Source organism: Leopardus geoffroyi, chromosome A1 (genome assembly GCF_018350155.1).
Source record: "Leopardus geoffroyi isolate Oge1 chromosome A1, O.geoffroyi_Oge1_pat1.0, whole genome shotgun sequence".
Lineage (NCBI taxonomy): Eukaryota > Metazoa > Chordata > Mammalia > Carnivora > Felidae > Leopardus > Leopardus geoffroyi.
The window spans coordinates 197,404,303-197,429,333 of NC_059326.1; the positions used below are offsets into that span (position 1 = coordinate 197,404,303).

Genomic DNA, 25,031 nt, shown 5'->3' on the forward strand with positions numbered 1-25,031 from the left:
TGGTATTGGTGGTGGTGATGGTGGTGGTGGTGGTGTTGTTGGTGTTGGTATTGTTGTTGGTGGTGATGGTGGTGGTGGTGATGGTGGTGTTGGTAGTGATGGTGGTGGTGGTAGTGATGGCAGTGGTGGTGATGGTGGTGGTGGTGGTGGTGGTGGTGATGGTGGTGTTGGTGATGATGGTGTTGGTAGTGATGGCAGTGGTGGTGATGGTGGTGATGGTGTTGGTGGTGGTGGTGCTGGTGATGGTGGTATTGGTGGTGGTACTGGTGTTGTTGTTGGTGGTGGTGGCGATGGTGTTGGTGTTGGTGGTGATGGTGTTGGTGTTGGTGTTGGTGGTGATGGTGGTGTTGGTGGTGGTGGTGGAAATGGTGTTGTTGTTGGTGGTGATGGTGGTGGTGGTGATGATGGTGTTGGTAGTGATGGCAGTGGTGGTGATGGTGGTGATGGTGTTGGTGGTGATCTGGTGTTGGTGGTGGTGGTGCTGGTGATGGTGGTGTTGGTGGTGGTACTGGTGTTGTTGTTGTTGGTGGTGGTGGTGATGGTGTTGGTGTTGGTGTTGGTGGTGATGGTGGTGTTGGTGGTGGTGGTGGAAATGGTGTCGTTGTTGGTGGTGATGGTGGTGGTGGTGATGGTGGTGGTGGTAGTGGTGTTGGTGGTATTGGTGGTGTTGGTGGTGGTGGTGATGGTGGTGATCTGGTGTTGGTGGTGGTGGTGCTGGTGCTGGTGGTATTGGTGTTGTTGTTGTTGGTGGTGGTGGTGGTATTTGTGGTGTTGGTAGTGATGACGGTGATGGCAGTGGTGGTGATGGTGGTGTTGGTGGTGAAGGTGGTGGTGGTGGTGTTGGTGTTGGTGTTGGTGATGGCCGTGGTAGTGACGGTTGTGGTGGTGATGGCGGTAGTGGTGATGGTGGTGTTGGTAGTGATGGTGGTGGTATTTGTGGTATTGGTAGTGATGATGGTGATGGCAGTGGTGGTGATGGTGGTGTTGGTGTTGGTGGTGATGGTGGTGGTGGTGAAGGTGGTGGTGGTAGTGGGGGTGGTGATGGTGGTGATGGTGTTGGTGTTGGTGGTGATGGCTGTGGTGGTGACGGTTGTGGTGGTGATGGTGGTGGTGGTGGTATTTGTGGTGTTGGTAGTGATGATGGTGATGGCAGTGGTGGTGATGGCAGTGTTGGTGTTGGTGGTGAAGGTGGTGGTGGTGAAGGTGGTGGTGATGGTGTTGGTGGTGGTGGCGATGGTGGTGGTGGTGGTGATGGTATTGGTGTTGGTGTTAGTGGTGATGGTGTTGGTGTTGTTGGTGGTGATGGTGGTATTGGTGATGGTGGTGTTGGTGTTGTTGGTTGTGGCAATGGTGTTGTTGTTGTTGGTGATGGTGGTGGTGGTGGTGGTGATGGTGGTGTTGGTGATGGTGGTGTTGGTAGTGATGGCAGTGGTGGTGATGGCGGTGGTGGCGATGGTGGTGGTGGTGGTAGTGGTGTTGGTGGTATTGGTGGTGTTGGTAGTGATGGTGGTGGTGGTGATGGTGGTGATCTGGTGTTGGTGGTGGTGGTGCTGGTGCTGGTGGTATTGGTGGTGGTACTGGTGTTGTTGTTGTTGGTGGTGGTGGTGGTATTTGTGGTGTTGGTAGTGATGATGGTGATGGCAGTGGTGGTGATGGTGGTGTTGGTGGTGAAGGTGGTGGTGGTGGTGGTGGTGATGGTGTTGACAGAGATGGTGGTGACAGCTGTGATGGTGATAGTGAAGTTGCAATGACTGCCAATTCCTCTCAGTGAAGATGACGAGGAAAAACTTCCTCTTGTAAAAAGTAATATACTTCTTTTATCTTGATAGTTCCTGAGTATTCTTGATCTCTTTTGAGTAGACATTACTCTTGCTTTTGCAGAATGTCTTTATTCACCTTCCAGGGATAAATGTCACACTCCTGCAGATCGAAAATACACCATGTATTTCCTCATTCTTTTTCCTTTTCTATGATAGGCTCTTCATCTTAGCCCTCTCTTGAATCTGGTTTTGGTTTCCTCTATCCTTCGGGAACTCAGCACATCTTCCAACATCCCCTCTGGTTATGTGCGGCATGGAGAGTGACCACCTTTGGGGAGAAAACACTTCTGTGGAACATATGCCCTGTAGATCCACACACTGATGTCTTTACTTCGTGAGCAACCAGACCAGCCAGGATCCTGTGTGCTCCCCCTGGAGATGCTCGTGTGCTCACCTGCTTCCCATTATTCACTCTTCTTCGCCCCCCTCTGCCTTTGGCCTTGGAGAATTATGGTGGAGACATTTAGCAGCCTCTCTTCAAGGACACGCTCACATACAGGATTCCCACAAGCAGCCAAGGAAGTCTCCCACCTCTTCGAGGTCCCTGATGCACGCAGAAATGCATAATGCAGCACAAGCCACGAGAAACAACACACCCAGGGATCATATTCTCTCTTCGGCGTGCTTTCCAGATTAAATCTCCAAGTCGGCAGCATCCCTCACTTTATATTTAGAGAGCATTTTACACACTATGATGTATGTTAGTCTGCCTCTTGGATACTAATATATCTGCTTTCCATAAAGCTGGGGAAACAGAGCCCCAGCAAGGCTGCGTATCTGTTGTGCTTCACACAGAGGGTTGGCAGGCTGCTGGCTCCAGCCTGCCTCTCTCTACGGCCTGACACGTGGTCTGCTGGTCTCTGGGCGCCTCTGCAACATCCGTCACAGGGCCGTGGTCCTGCACCCCAGCACTCCCAGCCTTGCTGTCATTCTTCACGATGCTTTCAAGGAATTATAAAAGACAGCAGCATGTGTGCTCAGCCACCTTGAGATGGAAACCTGCTTAGACCAGCGAACTGTTCATGAACGTCACCGGGGACGCTGAAGGAAGTGCTCTCTGCATAGTCTGTGAGCAGATCCGATTAGGTCTAGGGGAAGGAAGGGCGAGGGAGGGAGCCTTCCCATCGTCTTTCTCCCCAGCACACGGCACCGGGCAATCTCTCATGGAACCCCTAGGGGCTGAGGCCTGCCGACCCGGTGGTTTCGTGCTCACCCCCACAGGGGACGCAGCCCCGCCATGCTGACTCTGTCGGTGCCCGCACCCACACGGTGATGCCGCACAGGAGGCTAATGGGTTTTCATTGATTCTGCTGGGGAGGCCAGGGGGAGCATCATGTAACGTAAGAACACCGGAGGCTAGCGTGGCTTACCGTAGACCCTGGGGCCAGGCCCGTGTGTGTGTGGGCACCTGCCATCAGCAGCCTGACAAGGGCGTGTGGGAACCGTGATTCAGACATCTTACCGCTAGACATACTTGGGTGGGATGGATGCTCCACACATTTGAATGAGTGTTCCAAGGTACACTCTTGAACCTCAGTTTCCCCCCAGATCTATGGTTTGGGGACGAGACACAACATTTGCTCTGGTGAGGCCGATGCTCCTCATCTCGAACGGTGGTTCTCAGTCTTAGGAGCAGCAAGCGCCTCGCCCAGGAAGCTTATTAAGGCTGCGGATTTCTGGGTTCCCTTCTTAGAAGCCCGAAGCGGGCCTAAAAATCTGCATGTTTACTAGTCACGCAGTGAAGCTGATGCAGTGGTCCCCTGGACACTCCCTAAGAGACACTAGCACAGCCCTGGTGGTTTGCTCCCGTATTTCTCCCCTTAAAGACGTGTCTGTGTATACTTTTTAGTAGAGTTTGTGAAAATTGAGAACCACTGGTAGCTTCATCAGCCCTGTTAAGGTACCTCCGGGGAATGTGGGTCCAGAGGAGGGAGGAGATCAGGAGCCCGGCTCATCCCAGAAGAGCCCCACCCAAGTGGCCAAACATGATACAGGCTGTCATGGTTTAGCATCAGCAGCCTGCCTTCCCTGCATTTCTGCTTAAGGAAGCTTGTGAGTCTGGGCAGGGTGCCAACTGGGTCATGCTTCAGGAGTCCTCCAGGGTGGAAACCTCCCCCACTTCCCTCTGGGACCGCAGGAGCCGGTGACGGAGCCGGGACAGGGAGCCCTAGGATTCACGGCCGGCGGACAGGGAGGTGCCCCGGGGGAGGACTCACGGCTCGGTCCGCGGATCTTGATGGGCCTACTGCTGGTCATGGACTGGGAGCATGTCTGACACACGCATTCCTTCCCGCTGAAGGTCACCTTGTCTCCAATGGGGAAAGGCTTCCTGCAAGGGACATGAAAGAGAAATTCAACACCTCTCCTCTGGAGGGATTCCATGTCTATTGGTGAGCTGACAGCGCATGGGCTCACAGCTCGGTACCGCACACAGCCTGCCTTACGTCATACCAGGTAAATTCAAGGGCTGTTCACAGCACCAGGCTGACTGAACCGCTCAGTTGGGGCCAGGACCGGAACTGGAGGCCCACTGGGGCCATTTACATGACTTTAACATTGGGCAAATCATGACACTTAGTTGAGCTTACACTTCTCATCTGTAAACGAACTGGCTAACAATTCCTCCTCGAGTTGTCCCTTCTTCCTGAAAGGACTTTTTCCACCCCAACCTCACCTATCCCCCTATGTCAAGAAGAAGCCATCCAACTCCTCGATTCACCCAGATCTCTTCCTTTCACTACCCGGGAGGTTGAGAAGCTCCCAGATGCCCTCTTCCTCTCCTCCACGTTTGTGCCGTTTGGGTTCCGGGGTTCAAAGGTCTCCAACTTGTACACGTCCTGCCTCCCTAACCAAATATAAACTGTGTACAGAGTCCTGGCAGCATTAAGCCCATTGTTCAGCTGCGCTTGCGTACAGAGTCTGGGACACAGGCTCTGGGCACAGCCCCGGACACAGGCTTCCAGTGGCTCCACCGCCCTTGCGTGAGCAACGTGGGACAAGGGAAGGGGCGCCGGGGTGACGTGGGGGAGCTGTGTTCTCATCTTGGCCCAGGCACTGACTTGTGGCAAAGGACGAGGCACTATATCCGTATAGGGCCTGACAGAAACTTACACTTTATACCGTGTGGACCCTACTGTGCTAACCTCCAATGGGGCTGGGAGTCTGGGCCCCAGAGCCCAGGTTTTAAGAGACGGACGACTGAATGAATGAATTCCACTGGGTGATTTTATTTGCTTATACGCTGTGTCATTAGTCTCAGCTGGGAACTCGAGCTGGTAACCAACAGGTAGTTATTTCATGGGGAGAATAATTAATCTATAAATTCCCTTCCTGATTAAAAAATGCATATATTTCTTTCAAACCCTGTTTCTACTTATGACTTAATCAGAGCAGTCCATTAAATTTTAATGTATTTGTGGGCAGGGCTGAGGTTTCCTTTAAGTTTCTCATCTCTTTAATGTGGTGCTTGGCATACAATGGACCCTTAATGTACATCTGCTAAGTTAACAAGTGACTGGGGATTCAGGGCATGGTGGTGGGGGGGGGGTGGTTTCCATCATCTACCAGGTAGCCTGAGAGGCTAGGTGCTTATTATATGATGATGACAAGGATAGCAAAAGGAGACCCAATTATGTCCTGAGCTGTGGTCTCTGCAAGCACCAACTCATTTATATCTTCAGGAAAACCCACTGAGGTTGGGGTGGTTTTGATGACCATTTTACTGATGAAGAAGCTGAGGCTCACAGAGGTCGGATCACTTTCCAGGGTCACAGAGGAAGGCTACAAACGGGTATCTCTGAACCACATGTGGCTGAAGGTGTGGGAGCTGGCCCAGGTGCCTGGTTTCCAAAATGGGTTGTGAGAGGCCAGGGTAGTCAGCGGCTCCTTTGAGGACTTCTGATAGGAAGTGGGAGGCTGAGTGTGGAGGCCTGGATCCTTACTCTTGTCTTGACCGCCGGACATCTAGTGTTTTGTATTAGATCATATTTGACAGATTGGATTCAGCTGCTAAAAGGTTTGCAAACTAGGGGCACCTGGGTGGCTCAGTTGGTTGAGCGTCCGACCTCGGCTCAGGTCACCATCTCACGGTCCATGAGTTCAAGCCCCGAGTCGGGCTCTGTGCTGACAGCTCGGAGCCTGGAGCCTGCTTCAGATTCTGTGTCTCCCTCTCTCTCTGCCCCTCCCCTGCTCATGCTCTGTCTCTCTCTGTCTCAAAAATAAATAAGCATTAAAAAAAAAACACTAAAAAAAAAAAGGGGGGTTTGCAAACCACTGGCCTGTCAGATCGTTCCACCCGTGAGATCTTAAAAATCCGAGTGTTCGGCATACAGCCCTGGGAGCCCCAGAACTGCCAGGGCGCTCGGGCAGAGGGTCCCGCCCTCTGCCGGCCACCTGCTCACCTGCACAAGCTGCACACGAAGCACTTGGGGTGGTAGGTGCGGCCCAGGGCAGAGATGACCTCCCCGGTGATGAAGTCCCGGCAGCTGTCACAACGGGTGCCGTAGAGTTGCTGGTAGTCCTGAGTGCAGATGTACTCTTGGTTCTTGAAGAAGAAGCCCGACTGGGCCAGGCCGCAGCCACACACTGGGGGCAACAAACAGAGAGACAAGGGCAGGCTGAGTCCAGGAAGGTCTGCAAGCGTGAGGTTCTCACTGGGGACAAGGCTGGTGTCTGACGTGGTCATGTGGCCAGAAAATGGTGGCAGATCGGACCTCACGGGGCTAGCGTTTCTGAAAGTATATCCCGAAGACCACTTGCATCAGAATCGGGAGCCCGGCCGGCTCTTTAGGTGCAGACGCCTGGGCCTGAATCGGGCTCGCTGGGGCTAAGGTCCAGGAGTTTGAGTTTTAGCATACTCCCCGGCTGCTTCTGATGCGCCCTGACTGAGACCACTGATGGACAGCCCTCTCAATACATGGATGAAAGTTGAGGGCTGCCGTGGCTCACGCAATGCCATACCGGTGGTATTATGAATTTGAGAAGAATCATTCAGTTAAAGTTCCTCTGGGCACTTTCTACGGGCTGGAGTCTGTGCTAGGTGAAGACAACTTAGAATGGCAATGGGACGGATGATTTGAAGTTTATAACCTGCTCTCACCACACACATAACGAGTTGGTCTGTTCCCCGGGCAGGAATGATAAAACACGATCCCCAAACTGTACTAATGAGCTACTAATGTATGCCAAAAGACGACCTTATGGAACACACATCACGGGCGATAGGCCATGGGCTGGTGTAGGCAGCAAGTGCTGTTAGTGGGGAGGAAAAGGGAGCAATGTCATTGGGGAGGGATCATGGTAGGCTTCTTGGAGGAGGTGGCAGCTGGGCTGAACTCTGAAGGCAGGATGAGCCACAGCACATAAGTAGAAGTTGCAAGTGATATTCGTGTGGTGGTGGGGCGGGGGTTGGGGTAGTGTTTTTAGGGAACGGAGAATAGTAATAAAGGAAAATATTGACGGTTGGAGGAGGGCCTGAGTCTAGCTTAAGAAGTTTAGGCTTTGTGGGATATTGAGAAGCCACGGATAGTTTTTTAAAAACATTAAAAAAATTATTTTGAAACTCTCCACCATATACAAAAGACGAGAGAAGGTTATAATGATGTCCCATCACCTATTTGCAAAAGTGACCAATTGTACTGATAGCTTTTGAATAGACAGGCAATATGATTTCATAAGTCTTGTGGGATTTCCTTGTGGACAATATGAAGATGTGTAGGACCGATAATAGAGCAGGTGGGTTTAATTACAGGTGCTCGAACGACTCAACCCATGTGGGACTCCCTTCCCCCGAGGGACTTAGAAACGTGGGAAATGAGATTTCCCTCTGAGGGTTGAGTTATGAAATCAACACCTAATGAGAAGAGCAGAAAGAGGCAAAGCCTCTTCCAGGAGATCGAATGGCTCTCAGGGCACCAAAACTGCCGAGTGTATTGATCCAGCTATAAAGCAAGGGTGGCCAGCCAGGAAGGGGCTGGCCAGCAATCAAAGGAACACCATTAGGGAGTCCATTCGCACCCTACGACCACCCCCCTTGCTCTGAGTGTTCAGCGTGATCGTCTGAGAGTTTGGCTTTCTATGCAGTTGGCCTTTGGGAGAGACGCAGCTGGTCAGGGCAATGAGAACTAGTACAATGGAGAATCGCAGCTCTTGTTTCCATTAATAAACAGGCACTCTGATTTTATACGTTGGTTTCCTGTGGACTTGGTTACCACGAATGAGCTTTCTCAAGCACGGTCAGCGGTGTGGAAACCAAGGAGACGGAATTCTGAGCCTGTAATCGTGAGGACCTGGCCTGGTCTGGGTGATACTACCCCAGCAAACATGACCTCCTCGTTAACAGAGAAAGTTGCATTGCAAGAGAAGCCAGGTTAAAGATAGGAGGGACTTCCGGGCGCGTGGCAGAACTATTTCGCAAGTGTTTGTTCACCTTGCAGGCTTCCAGGGCCAGGATGAGTGAGGAGGAGGACAGCCCCAGATGTCCCAGCATTAGGGCGACAGTACAGCACAGTGGGAGATGTAGTTGGTCTGGGAGCTGGACCATCTGGGCTCTGGTTTTGTCACCGCCACTAACTCTGTGGGTGACCATGAACTTGGTCTCTGTTCACATGGATGCAAAATGAAGAAGCCGGATTAAAAAGGGACCCGAGCTTTTCTTCTGACACTGACTGACAAGCTGTGAGTCTAGAAGGAGAACTTCCTCAAGGGCTTACCAGGTGCCAAAACATTTTAAACTCAGTGCGAGGTAGAGCCTCTGGAGACCACGCCTGCAGAGAGGCTGGAGGGAGTGGTGGGGGTTGGTGGGGGGAGGGTTCACCTGCCACCGGGGCTTGGTGAAAATTCATCACATCAAACAAAGCCTCGAGAGCAGGCGAGGCCAGAGTACAGGCCGTTCTGGGGTGTGCAGGTGGCGGATCAATTGACTTCATGGCTGTGGAATTAGTTAGTTCATGGCCTAGGACCTCATGGGAATCAGTTCCTGTTTTTTCCTTCTTTTCTCTCCTTTGTTTCCCCAGCCAGCTCCACCCTCACAGCCACCTCTCCCAGTGGACAAAACTAGGAGGCCATCAGAAAACTTGGAACAATCAGTTCCTCTCTTTCCCCCAAGGAGCTGAAGGAGGAAGTTTTTGGTAGAAAGGACGTAAAGGTCGATAAGGATCTCAGGGGGGTTCCTGAAAATCCAGTAGGCAACGCGGGGACGGAAGACAAGTTGGACAGCACCGACAGATGCATCTGAGGTTGAACAGAGCCCAACATTCAAATAACAGGAAAGGCCTTGGAGAGGGTCTGCAGTATGGAACTGATGTGGAATGAACACACCTGGGGCCGTCGTTATTCTGTGAATCAAAAAAACCAAAAAGTCTACTATTTAAAAAAAAAAAAGAAGCAGATCATTTGGTTTGACAGTGGGACAGGATATGAAAACTTGGCACCGCTTTGAGAAAATCCGGAACGAACGTCCACTATAAATATAATGCCTAGAAAGAGGCCTGGCATATAGTCACAGCACGTTTGTACTGCTCTGTGGGTCACTGGACCTTCGTCCGTATTTCTGTTCTACCGCTCAGGGGCTGTGTGGCTTTGAAAAAGTTACCCCACCTCTCTGGGCTCCGTTGCTTCATTTGTGAAATGAAGGGGCTATGCGGTAACTGAGAACACACCCCAGATCCGAGAGCCCAGGATTCTGTCATATGATTCCACTGATTTTCAACTTTTCAAATGAGACTGAGTTTTACGGAATTTCAAAACCAAAGTGTTATTAGCAGGGCCACCGAGGGCGATCTATTTAACATTTAAATATTTAAATTGCGAAATATATTATACATACAGAAGACAGTCAATATCCACGTACAGTTTATTTTTTTAATTATTATTATTTTGCTAGTGTTTATTTATTTTTGACAGAGAGAGAGAGAGAGACAGAGCATGAGAGGGGGAGGGGCAGAGAGAGAGGGAGACACAGAATCCGAAGCAGGCTCCAGGCTCCGAGCTGTCAGCACAGAGCCCGACGCGGGGCTCGAACTCACAGACCATGAGATCATGACCTGAGCCGAAGTCGGATGCTCAACCGACTGAGCCACCCAGGCGCCCCAACGTACGGTATAAAGAAGAAGGTAGCCGCTACCATGTTATGAAATAGAACACTACCAGTGCGCTGGAAGACCGTTTGCACCTCCTAGAAGCATCCCCTTCCCATGTGGTCCCTAATTTGTGCGTTTGTCCTCCCCTTGCTTTTCTTTCCACTTTTACCACCTCTGATGTATCCACAAATAACACGTTATTTAGTTCTGCCTTTTTGGAACTTTATATTGATGGAACCATAGGGCATTTATTCTTCTGTGCTTGCGTCATACTTGGAGGATTATGTTTTTGAGATTCATCCACATCCATGCGTGTAACCGTAGTTTTCATTCTCACTGCTGTGCTGTATCCCATTGTCCGCATCATAATTGATCTACTTTACTGTTGAAGGACATTTGAGCTCCTTGCAGTTTTGTTTTGTTTTGAAATGTTGCTTTGAAAATTCCTGTATTTGCAAGGTGATGCCTTACTGTTTTCCAAAGAGTTTTTCCCATTTACATTCCCACCAGCAGTTTCCACTGATGGATATCGTCACTGAAAGCTGATAATGGGCAGTCAACATGGTAGCTACAAAATGACATCTTATTGTGATTTTAAATTTCCTCTCCCTGATTATTAACCAAACTGGGAATCTTATGCTTTTTTAAAAAAATTTTATGTATTTATTTAGAGAGAGAGAGAATGAGTGACAGGGGGAGGGGCAGAGAGGGAGGGGAGAGAGAAAATCCGGAGCAGGCTCCTCCCTGTCAGCGCAGAGTCCGACGCAGGGCTCGAACTCATGAACCGTGAGGTTATGACCTGAGCTGAAATCGAGGGTCAGACGCTTGACTGACTGAGTCACCCAGGTGGCCCAAGAATCTTATTACATGTTTCTGGGCCATCTGTGTTTTCAAGGTTCATCCACGTAGGAGTATGTATCAGTATTTCATTCCTTCGTGTTGCTGAATGATATTGCACTACATTTTATTTATCCATTCATTGGTTGCTGGATATTTGAATTGTTTCCAATTTTTGACTTTGTGAATAACACTGCTATGAACTTTCATGCACAAGTCTTTGTGTGGGCATATATTTCTCTTTAGCATATATCTTCTGAATTTGACCTTGTTAAGGCATATGGTAACTCTACATTAAACCCCTAGAGAAACCGCAAGACTTTTCCACAGCAGCTACACATTTTGCATTCCCGCCAGCAATGGATGAGGGTTCTGATTTCTCCGCATTCTTGCCAACGCTTGTATTATCCATCTTTTTGAATATGGCCATCCTAGTAGGTGTGATGTGTGTCTCCTTGTGCTTTGATGTGCATTTCTCAGATGACTAATGACATTGAGCATTTTCCCATGAGTTTATTGGACGTTTATAGAACTTCTTTGGAGAAACCTGTATTCGGATCCTTCGCCCATCCTGAACTTAGATTATTTGTCTTTTTCTTAGTAAGTTGTAAGAATCCCTTATATAGTTTAGATACAAGTCCTTTACCAGATGTAAGATTCACAAATTTCCTCTCCCATTTAGCGGGCTGACTTTTTACATGGTTGATGGTATATTTTGAAGCACAAAAGTGTTTAATTTTGATGACCTTTAACTCATCCGTTTTGATGACATCGAACCCATCATCACAGCCAAGAAGTCTTTGCCTAACTCAGGGTTGCAAAGACTTACTCTTATATTTTCTCCCAAGGGTTTTATAGTCTTAGCTCTTACCTATAGGTTTTTGACTTATTTTGGGCTAATTTTTGTGTATGGTGTGAGGAGGGGGGGGTCTAGCTTCATTTTTTTTTTTTTTTTGCATATGTGTATCTAGTTTTCCTACCATCATTTGTTGCAGACTGTTCTTTCCCTATAGAATTGTCCTGATAGCCTTGTTGAAAATCAGTTGACCTTAAATCTCATGGCTTATTTCTGCTCTCTCAGTTCTATTGATCTATATGTCTATCTATGTGCTAATACCACAATGTCTTGTTTTTTGTTGCTTTGTAGTAAGTTTTACAAGTGGGAAGTCTGAGTCGTCCAGCTTTGTTCTTCTTTTTTAGGCTTGCTTTGGCTATTCTACATCCCCTACGGTTCCATATTAATTTTACAATCAGCTTGTCAATTTCTTTAAAGAAGCCAGCTGGGATTTCTATGGGGACTGCATTTGTTATGAATTGAATAGTGTCCTCCCCCAAATTTATCTTTTGAAGCCCTAACTCCCAGTGGGTAGCGGGTATTGATGAGATAATTAGGTTTAGGTGAGATCATGAGGGTGGGACCCTCATTACGAGATTAGTGTTGTTATTAGAAGAGACACCAGCAAGCTTTCCTTCTCTTTTTCCGACATGTGAGAACACGGTAAGAAGATGGCTGTCTGCAGTCCAAGAAGGGAGCTCTGACCACAACCCAACATGTTGGCACCTTGATATTGGACTTCCAGCCTCTGGAACAGTGAGACAATAAACTTGTGTTGGTTAAGCCACTCGATCTATGGTATTTTGTTGGGGATACATACTAAGTAAGCTAAGATAGCATCGAATCTATAGATCAATCTGAAGAACACTGCCATCTTAACAATATTAAGACCTCAGACCCATGAACACGAGATTTCATTTATTTAGATCTTTTTAAATATTTTGTAACTGTCAGAGTATAAATTTTGTACTTTTGTTCAAGTTATTCCTACATATTTTATTTTATTTTATTTTATTTATTTTTTTTTTTCAACGTTTATTTATTTTTGGGACAGAGAGAGACAGAGCATGAATGGGGGAGGGGCAGAGAGAGAGGGAGACACAGAATCGGAAACAGGCTCCAGGCTCTGAGCCATCAGCCCAGAGCCCGACACGGGGCTCGAACTCACGGACCGCGAGATCGTGACCTGGCTGAAGTCGGACGCTTAACCGACCGCGCCACCCAGGCGCCCCATACATATTTTATTTTTGATACGATTGTCACTGGCATTGCTTTCTCAATTTCATTTTCAGACCGTCCATTGCAAGCGTATAGACAAAGAATTGACTTTGTTATACTGATCTTTCACCCTGCAACCTTGCTGAACTTATTTATTTCCAATAGTTTTTTAGTGCATATATTAAGATCATGCCACGTGCATAGAGAAATAATCTTACCTTTTCTTTTTCAATCTGGATGTCTTTGATTTCACTTTCTTGTATAACTGACCCAATATGAACCTACAGTACAATGCTGAATGGGAGTAGTGAGAGCAAACATCCTGTTCCTACTTTTGACTTTACAGGCAAGCAAGCAGTCTTTCACCATTAAGTATGACGTTGGTTATGGGTTTGCCTTTGTTCTTGAAAGACACTTTGGCTGAATACCTAATTCTACATTTATAGTTATTTCTTTCAGTACAGACAGGTATTATTTCACCGTTCTCTGGTTTCCTTGTTGCTACTAACATGCCGGCTGTCAGTCTACTTACCATTCATGTGCAGATGATCTATTTCTTCTCTTGGATGTTTTTAAGATCGTCTTCTGCCTTTGGTAATCTGCAGTTCATTCTGATGATGTAAGTATTTTCTATTTTTCTAGCGGGATTTCTTAAGTTTCTGGATCCAAGGATTTGTATCTTTGAACAGTTCTAGAAACTTCAGAGCTGTCATGTCTCCAAATACTGTCTTCCCACTCATGTGTTCTGTTACATATCTCTAGAGCTCTGATGGGATGTATGTCAAACCTCTTCACTATTCTCTCCGTGTATGAACTTCTCTTTTATTTTTACTACCTTCTTATATTTCTGGGCTATATGGATATACCTTTTTCTTGGCTAAATCTTACAGCTTATTAAATTCTCTCCAGCAACACCTAATCTGCCATATAATCCATACATTGACTTTCTAATTTCAAATATTACATATTTTTATTTTGAAGTTTTGTGTCTTTTTTAAAATCTGTTGTGCTATTGGTTACAATGTGTTGTTTCTTGCTCATTTTTTATGGTCCTTCTCCCCTACTTAAATGTATTGAATCTAGTCATTACATAATGTCAGAAAATACCAATTTATGAAGTCTTTAAGGTCCTGATTCTTCTTTACATTGCTTTTGCTGGTAGTTATGCCATTATGATTGGAATGAGTTACTCATTTTGCTAATAATGTTATCTGAGGGCGTTTTTTGAGGTCTGGAGTAAAGCTGAGTTCCTCCAAAGTGGACTATCATTTGCTTCTGCCATTTACCAAATGTAGGATCACTTTCTTTTAAATTCTGGGAGTGCCTGGGTGGCTCAGTCGGTTAAGCCTTTGACTTCAGCTCAGGTCATGATCTTGCTGTTCCTGAGTTCAAGCCCCGCATCAGGCTCTGTGCTGACAGCTCGGAGCCTGGAGCCAGTTTCAGATTCTGTGCCTTCCTCTCTCTCTCTCTCTTTCTCTCTGCCCTTCCCATGCTTGTGTCTCTCTCTCTCTCTCTCAAAAACAAACATTAAAAAAATTAAAAAAAGAATTTAAATGACGTTACACTTTTTAAAAATTTATGCCAAATATATAGCATGAATATAGAACATGAATCCATGTTAAAGGTGGATTATGGACAGACATTTTGATAAACGCTTTATTCTCTACCCAGTGCCAAAGTTGGTACAGACAAGGTTTGTTGCTGTCTCCTTCTCCACTTTATTTCTCATCCATCCATACAATGAGAGTAAGATTTTCATAGGGGAAAATCTCAGCTTTACTCAGAGGTCTCCTATTACATTTCTACTCAGACCAGCTCTAACCTCTACCTGTCCATGATCCATATAGCCATCGAGGCAAGAGCTCAAGGTCTCCAAGGTTTAGGGGATTAAATATGGCTTTGGAAGCCACACCAGGACTTCTGCTTTTATTTTTGTTTTTCGCCTCTGCAGGTTCTTTCCTTTCATGTCAGCACAGTAGGGCACGGTAAAAGAGTTGTAAGAAAAATTCACAGAGATTTTAACTTTTTCAAATGAGGCTATTTAGGGTAACTAGTCTCTATAACTGGTTACTGCTGGAAACAAAAATCCTCTCATTTGTTTCACTTCTAAGCAAGCTGACATTGAAAATAGTCAGAAAAGTAAATCTATTTTTTTTTCTTTAAAATCTCCATGAAAGGAGATTCCATAACTGCCCTGTGGTGGATTGTCAAAATGGCCAAATTCTTTTTCTCTGCCTTCATGCTCTTGACATGTGCAAATCCTCCCACAAAAGGCAAAGCTTATCTCCCTACAATCTTGAATCTGGGTTGGCCATTTGACTCGTTTTGGCCAATGGGACTTTAGCAAGCAGGACGCATGCCGAGGCTGAAACGGGTCTCGCTTATTGAAGCTTGCTCTCCTGTCCTTGGAACTCTGAGACCACCATGCAGAGGAGTCCAGGCCAGGCTGCTGGAGGACGAGAAGCCATATGCAGGCACCCAGCTCAACAGCCTGGCAACCACTGCCAGCTGACCCACCAATATCATGAGGCAAGCGGAGATACGGAGGGCCAGCGCAGACTGGAAGAACGGCCCCGCCAACCCAGCGAATCACGAGCTAAATAAAAAATTATTTTACACTGGTAAATTTTGGTGTAAGCAAAAGGTAACTAATATGCTTGCTTAAGAATACAACTGCACCGTGCTAGCTCAAACCTCCCGAGAACAATTTTATTGTCTGCACCCTCTGTCCTGCCTCGGTTTCTAGGGGATGTAACAACGGTCACTCACCAAGACACTTTGGCAGGTCAGCTTCCACTAAAGGGACTTGCCAATTCACACTGTAGAATTTAAACCACGTCAATTAAAATATACTCCATGTATGCTTCCGTACAAAAAATTAAGGCATGTGAGTATGTTTATTCACTGAGTTTATTTGCTCAGTGCGGCGTGTAGTTAGATCCTGAGGAAGAGATCCAGAGTTTTTCTCGATGGCAGGGGAAGTCAATCTCAGACACATGAGACTGAGGTTGGAAGCAGTTACTAAAACGAAAAGATCCGAGGTTTCGTTTGGCCGCAAATTCAGTCTATGTCAATGGTGTGAAGTGGCTCCTCAGGAGGTCAATTCGACATCAGTCATATTCACAGAAATGTTGCCCTTGCTGTAGCTGGCGGACCTTGAGAGCCGTGGTCTGTCCTGGGCGCTATGTTTTCAGAATGATACTGACAAACCGGAATGGACCAAGGAGGAAGACTCCACGATGATGATACAAGTTGGAATGTAAGGGTCCATAGGATCAATTTGAGGATCTATAATCAGGCACGGGGAGCCCTAGCTGCTACAAGCATGTGAATAGCAGTCATGGTTGTAAGGCAAACACGAAGCGCTCATCGGACTTCATAAGGGCGGATCTAGAACCAACAGGTGCCATGTTAACTCTTTGGGGCCGAATATTTTATAACCCACAGGGCCGTCCAACCTCAGATTGGCTGCGCTGTGGAACAGGAAGCCTGGATGAGGCATTCAAGCAGTGGAGGCTGGGGAGGTCAGGGAGTGTTGCCCTGCTTGGGCCAGGTGCGTCTCTGGGCTCTGTCAGCAGAGTTTCTCTTCCTTCCTGCTGCTGGTTATCCTGCTTCTTTAGGAACTGATGGCTCCTAAGGGTTCAGAGGTAACCCAACATCCGTCTGCCCCCAAACTACAGACCTTAGTGAAGTCATAATGGACCTTCTCCTCTGTTAAACTTAACCTCTGAGGATTGCCACATTGTTACAGAACAGGTGCTCGACTCAGCGCCATGCTGACTTTCAGCCAGGACTGCTTACTCTTTCATTCACTCTCAGATTGATTTATAGGCACAAGACAGGATTCTTTCCAGATCTGTAAGTTAAGCTTGCGGGATTGCCTTCTTCCTTCCGGGTCAGCGCTACCACTCTGAGGTCACCAGCTGCCCTCTCTCCCCAACGTCCCGACTCTTCTGTCCCCTCTTCACTCCACGCTGCCTATGGGAGAGTTCTCATAACAGGCGCAAGGAAAGTTTCTTTGGGCCCGTATAGGTATCTCAGCAGCCTGTGTTTGCTCTGCCCGCCCCTGTGGCATGTCCTGGGGGGTGATACCAGGGCCTGCAATCTGACGAGGGGGTTGGGAGTCTGGGTCTCCTACCTTGACAGGTGAAGCATCTGATGTGGAAGTGGTTATTGTGGACACGAACCACTTCCCCTTTGCAGGTGTCTCCACATCGGTAGCACTGGATGACATTGGAGCTGCCTCGGGGATTGTAAGGATTCTGCTGATAAGGAACTGTAGAAAGAAACAAAGAGATCACCATCCAGAAGGCCCTTGCTCTTTAAAAACTCTGCTAGAAGACACTGTCCTAATCCTACCTGGGAGAAAAAGCAGAAAGGGAAGTAATTAGCTGAGTACCTTCAATACATCATCAGGGCTGCACCTGCCAAGCTCGGGCATCATGAGAAGGTGAGTGGCATTGAGACGTGAGTCCATAAATCTCCTTAAGCAGGCAGAGACTTAAGAGTGAGCGTAACCTTTCCTCGCAATAATAGTGGCCAAATTCGTGGAAAAAAAAAAAAAAGTAAAAGAGGAAGTAGAGTACTTCAAGAAATACCATTTCTTTGGTGATTTCTGGATCAAAACCAGGCCCCGAACTTCTCAAAGAGAATTTGGGTCCTGCAAGTGACACGGGTCTCAAAGAAATGGGTGACTGACCCTGCCTCCAATCGGCCTTTGAGTTAAGCAAGTGACACCCTCTCACTGGGCCTCTTGTTTTGACATCTGTAAAATGAGGGTAGTCAGTGGTAGCACAGACTTTGTGTAACAAAGAGGCATAAAAGGGAGGCACTCTAGTTTGGAAGGAGGTTGATGAGGGGACGCCTCTTAAGGCTGCCTTTGAGAGCAGTTTCCGTAACATTGAGAAAACATCAGAAGTATCTAATGAAGAAAAAAGATCTGGTAGAGAGGACAAAGGGGCTGAAGTCCCTGGAGGCTGGGCATTTAACAATACTGCAGAGCTCTGCTAGCCTATGGGTCTATTGTTCTCTTGCTCAGACGTTCTCATGGCCACTTTTCTAGATCTCCCGTCCCTGAGATATACTTTGCTTAACCATTCTAAAATCTGGTCATCTGATTAGAATAATTTTGTTTGTTTATTCTAAGCACCTGCTTCATTCAGGGTTGGAAGGGATATTGACAGCTCTCTGGTCCACTCATTATGTATACGCTGTTGACATAGCTTTGCCAATGAGGAGTCAAATCTCTCTTGTAGAAAGCCCCTAGGGGGACTGGGAGAGAATTCCTCAATTCTCAAACTTGAAGCAACAGTCTAAACTCTTTTGCTCATATCCTATTAGGAGGAGGCTCACTCTTGTCCTGGCTATGAAGATGACCACCTGATTGGAGGGGAATTGATGTCTATCATTGAGACATATCGATTTATTGCCTACAATTTGAACAAGCGTATTATAAGTCACGCAAACCTTGCCCTGAAAAGGGACTTAGAGATCACTTGATTCAGGGCTTCCTGACCTAGGGCCGTAGTTGTTAATGGCTGTTGGCTGAAATTTGAATCTTTTATTCTAGGCACATGAAGGGTGGTCCGTGCTGTCTTGCTTGGCAATGAAATGTGAATGGGAAGTGTGTGTGTCACTTTCAATTGGAAGCCCTATGAGCCAGTTGGTGCCTTTTCCATAGCCCAGCAACCAGTGAAACCCCAGATGGTGTGCAGGATGCATCAGCTTGGGTTCCTGACTGGGGAGTCATGGAGCAGAGCTCCAAGGCTAACCCAGGATGAACATCTATTGTGAGCAAGGAGGAATTTTGTCGTCATTGGCTTGTTACTGCAGCATATCCTGACGGAGGCACCTGGGGTCTAGTATTTCTAATTAAATATAAAATTTGGTGTTAGGTACATTATCCCACAGCTTTCTCCAGATTCTCAAAGATGATCTTTGTAACTGATCTCATCTGCTTCCTCCTTTTGAAGATAAGAAACAGGAAAGTGGGACTTTCAATTATCGTTCACTTACAGGTACCCTGAACTCCCGGTGCACCTTAGGGCAAAAAGCTGGTTGCTGAGCCCTGAAAGTGTTGCCTCGGACAAGTTTGCCATCTGAGGCAGGAGAATATCCTTTTCCCAATCTTTTTCTCAAGTTCATGCTCCTTATCCAACTTGTTTCCCGTCTTAAACTTAAGACAAATGTTAAGTGAGTTAATTAGTTAACTAAATCATTAATTAACTCATTAAACCGGTTAATACATGTAAAGCATTTCAAAAAGCACATGAAATGCTCCACAAATGTTCACCGGTACCATGATCATCACATCCTCCCCACAGCTCAGAGCAATCCTTTCCCACCCCCAGAATGTCCATATGCATTCATCCTGTTTCCTTTTCTTTTTTCTCTGATTCTTGTTCACCATCCCTGGAAAATATCCCACTCTCCCCTCTCCCACCAATCTGTGGGGGGAAAAAGCCACGTAGATTCTATTTACTTGAGCACTGAAGTGATCCACCATTGTCGAGGGAAACAAATCTATGAGTCTGAAAATCAAGTAAGTACCAACAGGATAATCATCACCAATAGGGATGAGAGGTCTCAAAAGTATCCCAAAGTCCCTCCAGATGCTCTGTACTGATTTTCATCTACCTCCTCTAATTTAACCTGCCTTCCTGCTCAAGAACCAACTTCCAAGATCAATTAGATTTTCCCCGATTTGATTTTCTAGGGAAATTTATTTGTGATCATGGTCCTCAGTCAAAACTCAGTCTTTGAACCACTCAGATAAAAAGGCGTAAAATCAGAGTGAGGGGACGGATTGAGAAAATGGGTTTTCTGGGGGGGGGGGTCAGAGTTACTGATGGGCTCCCCCCGCCCTAACCCTGCTGCTTCCCTCAGGATGAGGGTGCCGCTTTGGTGATGCTGACAGGCTGGAAACCTACAAATGTCTGATGTTTGTAAATAATCCCATAAATAGAAATGCAGGCATCGCGGGTGTGAGTTCTTCCAGATTGCTGATGTAAATAAACTGTGATTATAAAAGGGCAGCGGTGTAGCAAGATTTGATCTTCGAGATGTGTGAAGATCTTTCTTTATCTAGATACTGCCAACAGGAACTCTAGGGGTCAAGGAGGCTATGCTGACATATGCCATATCTGCTCCTGCCCGGAAAGCATCCTCGGGTGATTACATCCACAACGTAATCTAACTTGATTCTGTGCACGTAGGTGTGTATGGAGGGGTCATTTCTTCCCACCAATCTAAACCCCTCCAAAAAAAAAACACATTAAAATTTTATTGTTGATTTTCTGCTGGGTATCATTTCCACTAATTTTCATCTCAGAAAGTACTACAAAATCAGTCATGTGACTTATAACATTTGTCTTATGGGCAAATGTCTCTTGAATTACAAATTGACTTTTACCTGAATTTTTGAACTGCTTATCCCTGGGAGCAACATTTTACAGCGACCATGAGCCTCAAAGGACATTAACTCTGCTCACCGGTGGAATAATCCATGAAGTTACCGGTTTAGACATACGGATCATGTGATTTGTTTCTCAAATGCGCGCAGGGAATCTCTGGCTTCTGTTTAATGTTATTTGGCCAATAAAGGGCATTAGGAGAGGCATTCTCCCTTCCTAGTCCGTAAGCAGTGTTGTCCAGTAGATTTCTGAGTATGGAACTATTCTGCATTTATATCGTCCGATGTAATAACTACTAGCCATATGTGGCTGTTGGGCACTTGAAATGTGGCTACCATGACGGAGGTATTGAATTTTTAATTTTATTTCTTTTTAATTAATACAAATTTACATTTAAATAGCCACATGTGGCTAGCGGCACCATTATTGGACATTACAGCTTTATAGATCCACAAACGGACACCAGGCAATGAGGATGGGGTGGGGGAGGGGGGTCGGAAAGAAATTAAATCTAGTTGAATCTTATTTATATAAAAATAACACGTACCAATTAGTTCAGGAATACCGCCTCAGACTTAAATTATTCCTTTTCACCCTTGAAGTTTTAAAGTTGTACTTAAAAGCAGTTTGCAACAGGAGCCAATGACACACACACATTCACCCATCCTGAATTTGATCTGGAAACAAAATCTTCTGAGCAATGAAATAAATACTATTTTTTTTTTAAGTCACAATGTTTTAGGCACCGCGAGACTGAACAATCTTAATTTTTCCAAGAACAAGGGCAAAAAAAGTCAGCTGGCAAAAGGCTGTCAGAGTAATTTTTTAAGACAGAAAATCAGTTGGTCAACGCCTTCGAGATGAAAATTGAAGGTTCTGAAAAATGAAGTCGTCTTTCACATACATAGCAAATCTTTAAGCGCGATGGGGAAATACAACTTAATTCCGCGATGAAGTTTGCACGTGAAGCTCTCCCCAAATGTGACAAAGATAATTTAAAAGTGTTGGAGCACAACAGCACCTCGGGAGGGGAGGGGTGGCCGGCCTCCTGGCAAGTTTAAAGGAGACAGTGAGTTGAACTGAGCAGGAAACAAGCTGAGCATCCAATTCCTCCATCAGGCTTTTCCTCCCTCCCTCTGGCCATTGTTTTTTTTTTTTTTTTTTTTTTTTTTTTAAATCTTAGGTGCTTCTCTCTCATAGATAGTGCGTGGGTGGCCTGGGTTCCAATTCCCTCCCTGTTCTTACCTGGTTCTACCATCTTGGACAAATCCTCCCTCTGTAATCAACGAGGGGCTTGGACAAAATGATTTGCAAGATTCCGTCCAATTAAAAGCTGGCTCTGGCTCTGTGTGTCCTTTTCTGTGCTTCCTTCTCCCTCCCCCCTTCCACCCCCCTTCTCTCCCTGAACTGGTCTCGACTTTTAAACTAGATCCGCGTTGTCTGTCATTAGATGAGGCTCTTTCAAAAGCACATGATGGCGTGATTGCCCTCTCCCAAACACCGCGACCTAAGTTATGTTCTCCTTACTGATGCAGTAGCTGCACAATTTGCCTTCCTCCCCTGAGGGTTGCCTGACCTTGTAGATAACAACGTTCCTACATTCTAATTGAGTCATCTTTAAAATAGTCTTTAAAAAGCAGGAGCACCTATGCTATCCTGGGGCATAATGAAAAGAGCGACAAAACTGACTTGGAGACAGTACAACTGTGAATCACTGGCTGGAAGTGTAATAAAAACAGTGGAGCTTCTGGGTGAATGTTGCAACATCGAGCAGGGAATCAACCGGTTCAGAAATGAGCTTGCAACCGCCCCGGGCCCAGGAAAATAACCGATGGCAGGAGCTGTCACACGTCTGCTCCCCACGGCCTCATTAGGGCCCAGAGTACCGGGGTGTGTTCACAGGTATTTCCTAAATACCGAGGAGGAGCTCCGACTGTGGATCCAGGCATTTCATGGGTAGAAAGCAGTTGCCTGAAAGCTTAGGGTGGGGTCTGTATAGAAGAGTATCTGGCACTTTACAACAGGATCCTTGAATTTGATTTTGGGGTTGAATCAGGGCCTGCAGCCCTGATCCCGTTTCCTGAGGTAAGGCCACAGAGACGTAGGATCCTTGCATTGAGGCACAGAGGTTAAGGGTGTGGATGCTGGAGTCAGGAAGGCTGAGTTTCTATTCTAGCCCTGCTGCCTGCCGGCTGTGTGACCTTGAACAAGTTAAGGGCATGACACCTGTCTCAGTTTGTTCATCTCTAGAGTGGGAATAATTCAGGTCATCGGTGAGTATTATATCACTTAAATTATATAGAAGTGCTTAGTACACAGCTTGCATGTAACTCGGGCGTGGTAAATACAAGCAATAATTAATATTAAAAGATCTCTGGGGGGCACCTGGGTGGCTCAGTGGGTTGAGCGTCTGACTTCGGCCCAGGTGATGATCTCAGGGTTCGCGAGTTCAAGCCCCGGGTCAGGCTCTGTGCTGACAGCTTGGAGTCTGGAGCCTGCTTCGGATTCTGTGTCTCCTTCTCTCTCTGCCCCTTCCCAGCTTACGCTCTCTTTCTCTCTCTGTCAAAAATAAATAAACTTCGGGGCGCCTGGGTGGCGCAGTCGGTTAAGCGTCCGACTTCAGCCAGGTCACGATCTCGCAGTCCGTGAGTTCGAGCCCCGCGTCGGGCTCTGGGCTGATGGCTCAGAGCCTGGAGCCTGTTTCCGATTCTGTGTCTCCCTCTTTCTCTGACCCTCCCCCGTTCATGCTCTGTCTCTCTCTGTCCCCCAAAAAATAAATAAACGTTGAAAAAAAAAAATTAAAAAAAAAATAAATAAATAAATAAACTTAAAAAAATTTAAAAGACCTCTGAAGCCACGCGCTTCCATCAGGAACTTTTTCTGAATGGCTCCTGTCACTTGCTACCGAGTTGGGTTCAGACACTGTCAAATCCATTTTTGGACCAGTCCAACTTGGGCAAAGGTCTTCTGGTTTTTTCCCTCCCTCCTGTCAGGAAGAGTGGCGCCCTGGCTGCTGCCTGTTCCCCACCTTAGAGGCTCCTCCTTTTTCTCCCCCCATCTCCGAGCTGTCTGTGTACGGGTTTCCGTGGGCTGTAGAGGTGGGTGGTTGACACGCTTTTGATGTACCCTGAAGAGGAATGTGTGACTTGGGTGTTTCCTGTGGTGGGAACAGAGGCTATGATCTGCGCTTTCCTGGGGCGGTGTATTTTGGGCACATCTGCTGTTCCCTGGGGGACGCGTTGGCACGTCGGTTGTGTGTGCATACTGAGAATCGGTGAGTGATTTGTTTTCTGGAAACTGTAGGGAGACCGCGAGGGCTGCTTTCCCGTAGCGCAGAAGGGCCACGCGTGTGCCCCCGCATGGCGTCATTACACCTGTGTTCATCGTGTGACTCCCTGGGGCCGGTCAGAGCGGAAGAGGACTGAGAGGTGACCTCATACACTAGACTGTGAGCTGCATGAGGGCAGGGACCACGGGTGTCTTGTTGGCCACTGTACTATTGTGTGCCACGTACGTGAGTGCTCAAAAGTATTTGGTGGATAAATTAAAGAGCGAATAAAATGAGTCCCTTGGTTTCATTTAACAAATGAGAAGGCTGAGGCCCGGAGGGAGGGGAGAGAACTTAGGCTTGCTTGCGTCAGTGTCTGAGGGTGTGTGTTCTAGAATAACAGGATAAGAGAGGCAACCCGGAGAGTGGCCCCAGGGTCACCAAAAGGTGGGGGAGGGAGTTCACAGACACAGAAGAATAAATTTCCATAAATCTGGAGTCGTGCTGAGGCTTAGCATTAGCCCAGGTGGGCCGACGGGGGTTGGGGGTGGGGTGGGGTCAGTGGTCTAAGATGCAGAAGCATAAGGGGACAGCTTGGAAAGAAGCTGAACAAAACAGCATGGCTGAATGCCCAAGGAAAGGCCTGGAAGGATAAGGGATAGCAGTGAGAGAGCGGTTACTCTGTCAGAAAGTATATGCATACGCCATCTCGCTGAGTTTTCGAGTTCAGGAGAGGGACCTTATTAATATCCCTATTTTACAGATGCAGAAACTGAGGCCCGAAGAGCTGAGGTCACTCGCCCAAGGCCACACCGTTAGTATGGCAGCAGGACCTGAACCTAGGCAGTTCTCACCACGATGCTTTACTGCCTGCCATGCACCAGTGCCAACACGGCTCCCTCTGGGGAGGGAGTGGGCTTGGGGGAGGCTACAAAGGGCATCTAATTACTCCCCAGACAGTAATCATCCATCCCTTGTCTAGCCGATTTCCAATGTGCACATAAATTTCACACAGATTTAAGAATAACGTTTGGAGGGTACAGCCCAGGAAACTGGGCACGGTAACGCAGCATCTGTGGCCAAGGATGAAGACGCCATGATGGTTGCCCCCCTCCCCCCCCCCCCAATAAGCGGATGGCAGCCTTGAGCCACTTCCCCGGCATGAGAGGGGCAGCCCGACAGGTGTGGGTGTTGGGTCCCTCAGAGAGGCAGGATCTGCAGGTGCTGGCAGCTGTCACAGAGCAGAGGCAGGGGCGCTCTGGGAAACCCCCAGTCCCTGCACAGATGGCCCGGCCTGGCCCCACTTTCCCGTGTCAGCAGGTCGGTAACACGGTCTGTCACCCCAAGACGACATTGTAAAAGCCTTGCTGCAACAGAAACTCTTCCTCAGCCTCTCTCTGCCAGGCTCGTCAGCGTGTTCCGTGGTCATGGCGGGGAGCTGGCAACATGGCCGCGCCACCTTCTTCAGAAGTATGTTGTCAGGACATGTGTCAGAACGGCACGCTCTTGGCCAGACAGGCTGCTCTTGCCTGACAGCCAGCTGCCACGCGCCAGCTCCAGCAG

General features: G+C 47.3%; 1 protein-coding gene across 9 annotated transcripts in view; it reads right to left on the minus strand.

Moving 5' to 3' along the window:
• The window catches only part of ABLIM3 (actin binding LIM protein family member 3), a 111,470-nt gene that overhangs the window by 55,642 nt on the left and 30,797 nt on the right, over positions 1–25,031 (minus strand). For 8 of the 9 annotated variants that reach the window (XM_045437637.1, XM_045437650.1, XM_045437618.1 and 5 more), the window contains 3 exons: positions 16,927–17,064; positions 6,221–6,404; positions 4,037–4,149 (listed from right to left, as the gene is read on the minus strand). In XM_045437637.1, the coding sequence (XP_045293593.1) occupies positions 4,037–4,149; positions 6,221–6,404; positions 16,927–17,064 (435 nt within the window). Of the gene's footprint in view, positions 1–4,036; positions 4,150–4,494; positions 4,616–6,220; positions 6,405–16,926; positions 17,065–25,031 lie in introns of those variants that run through there. The other variant, XM_045437688.1, reaches the window with a different exon arrangement.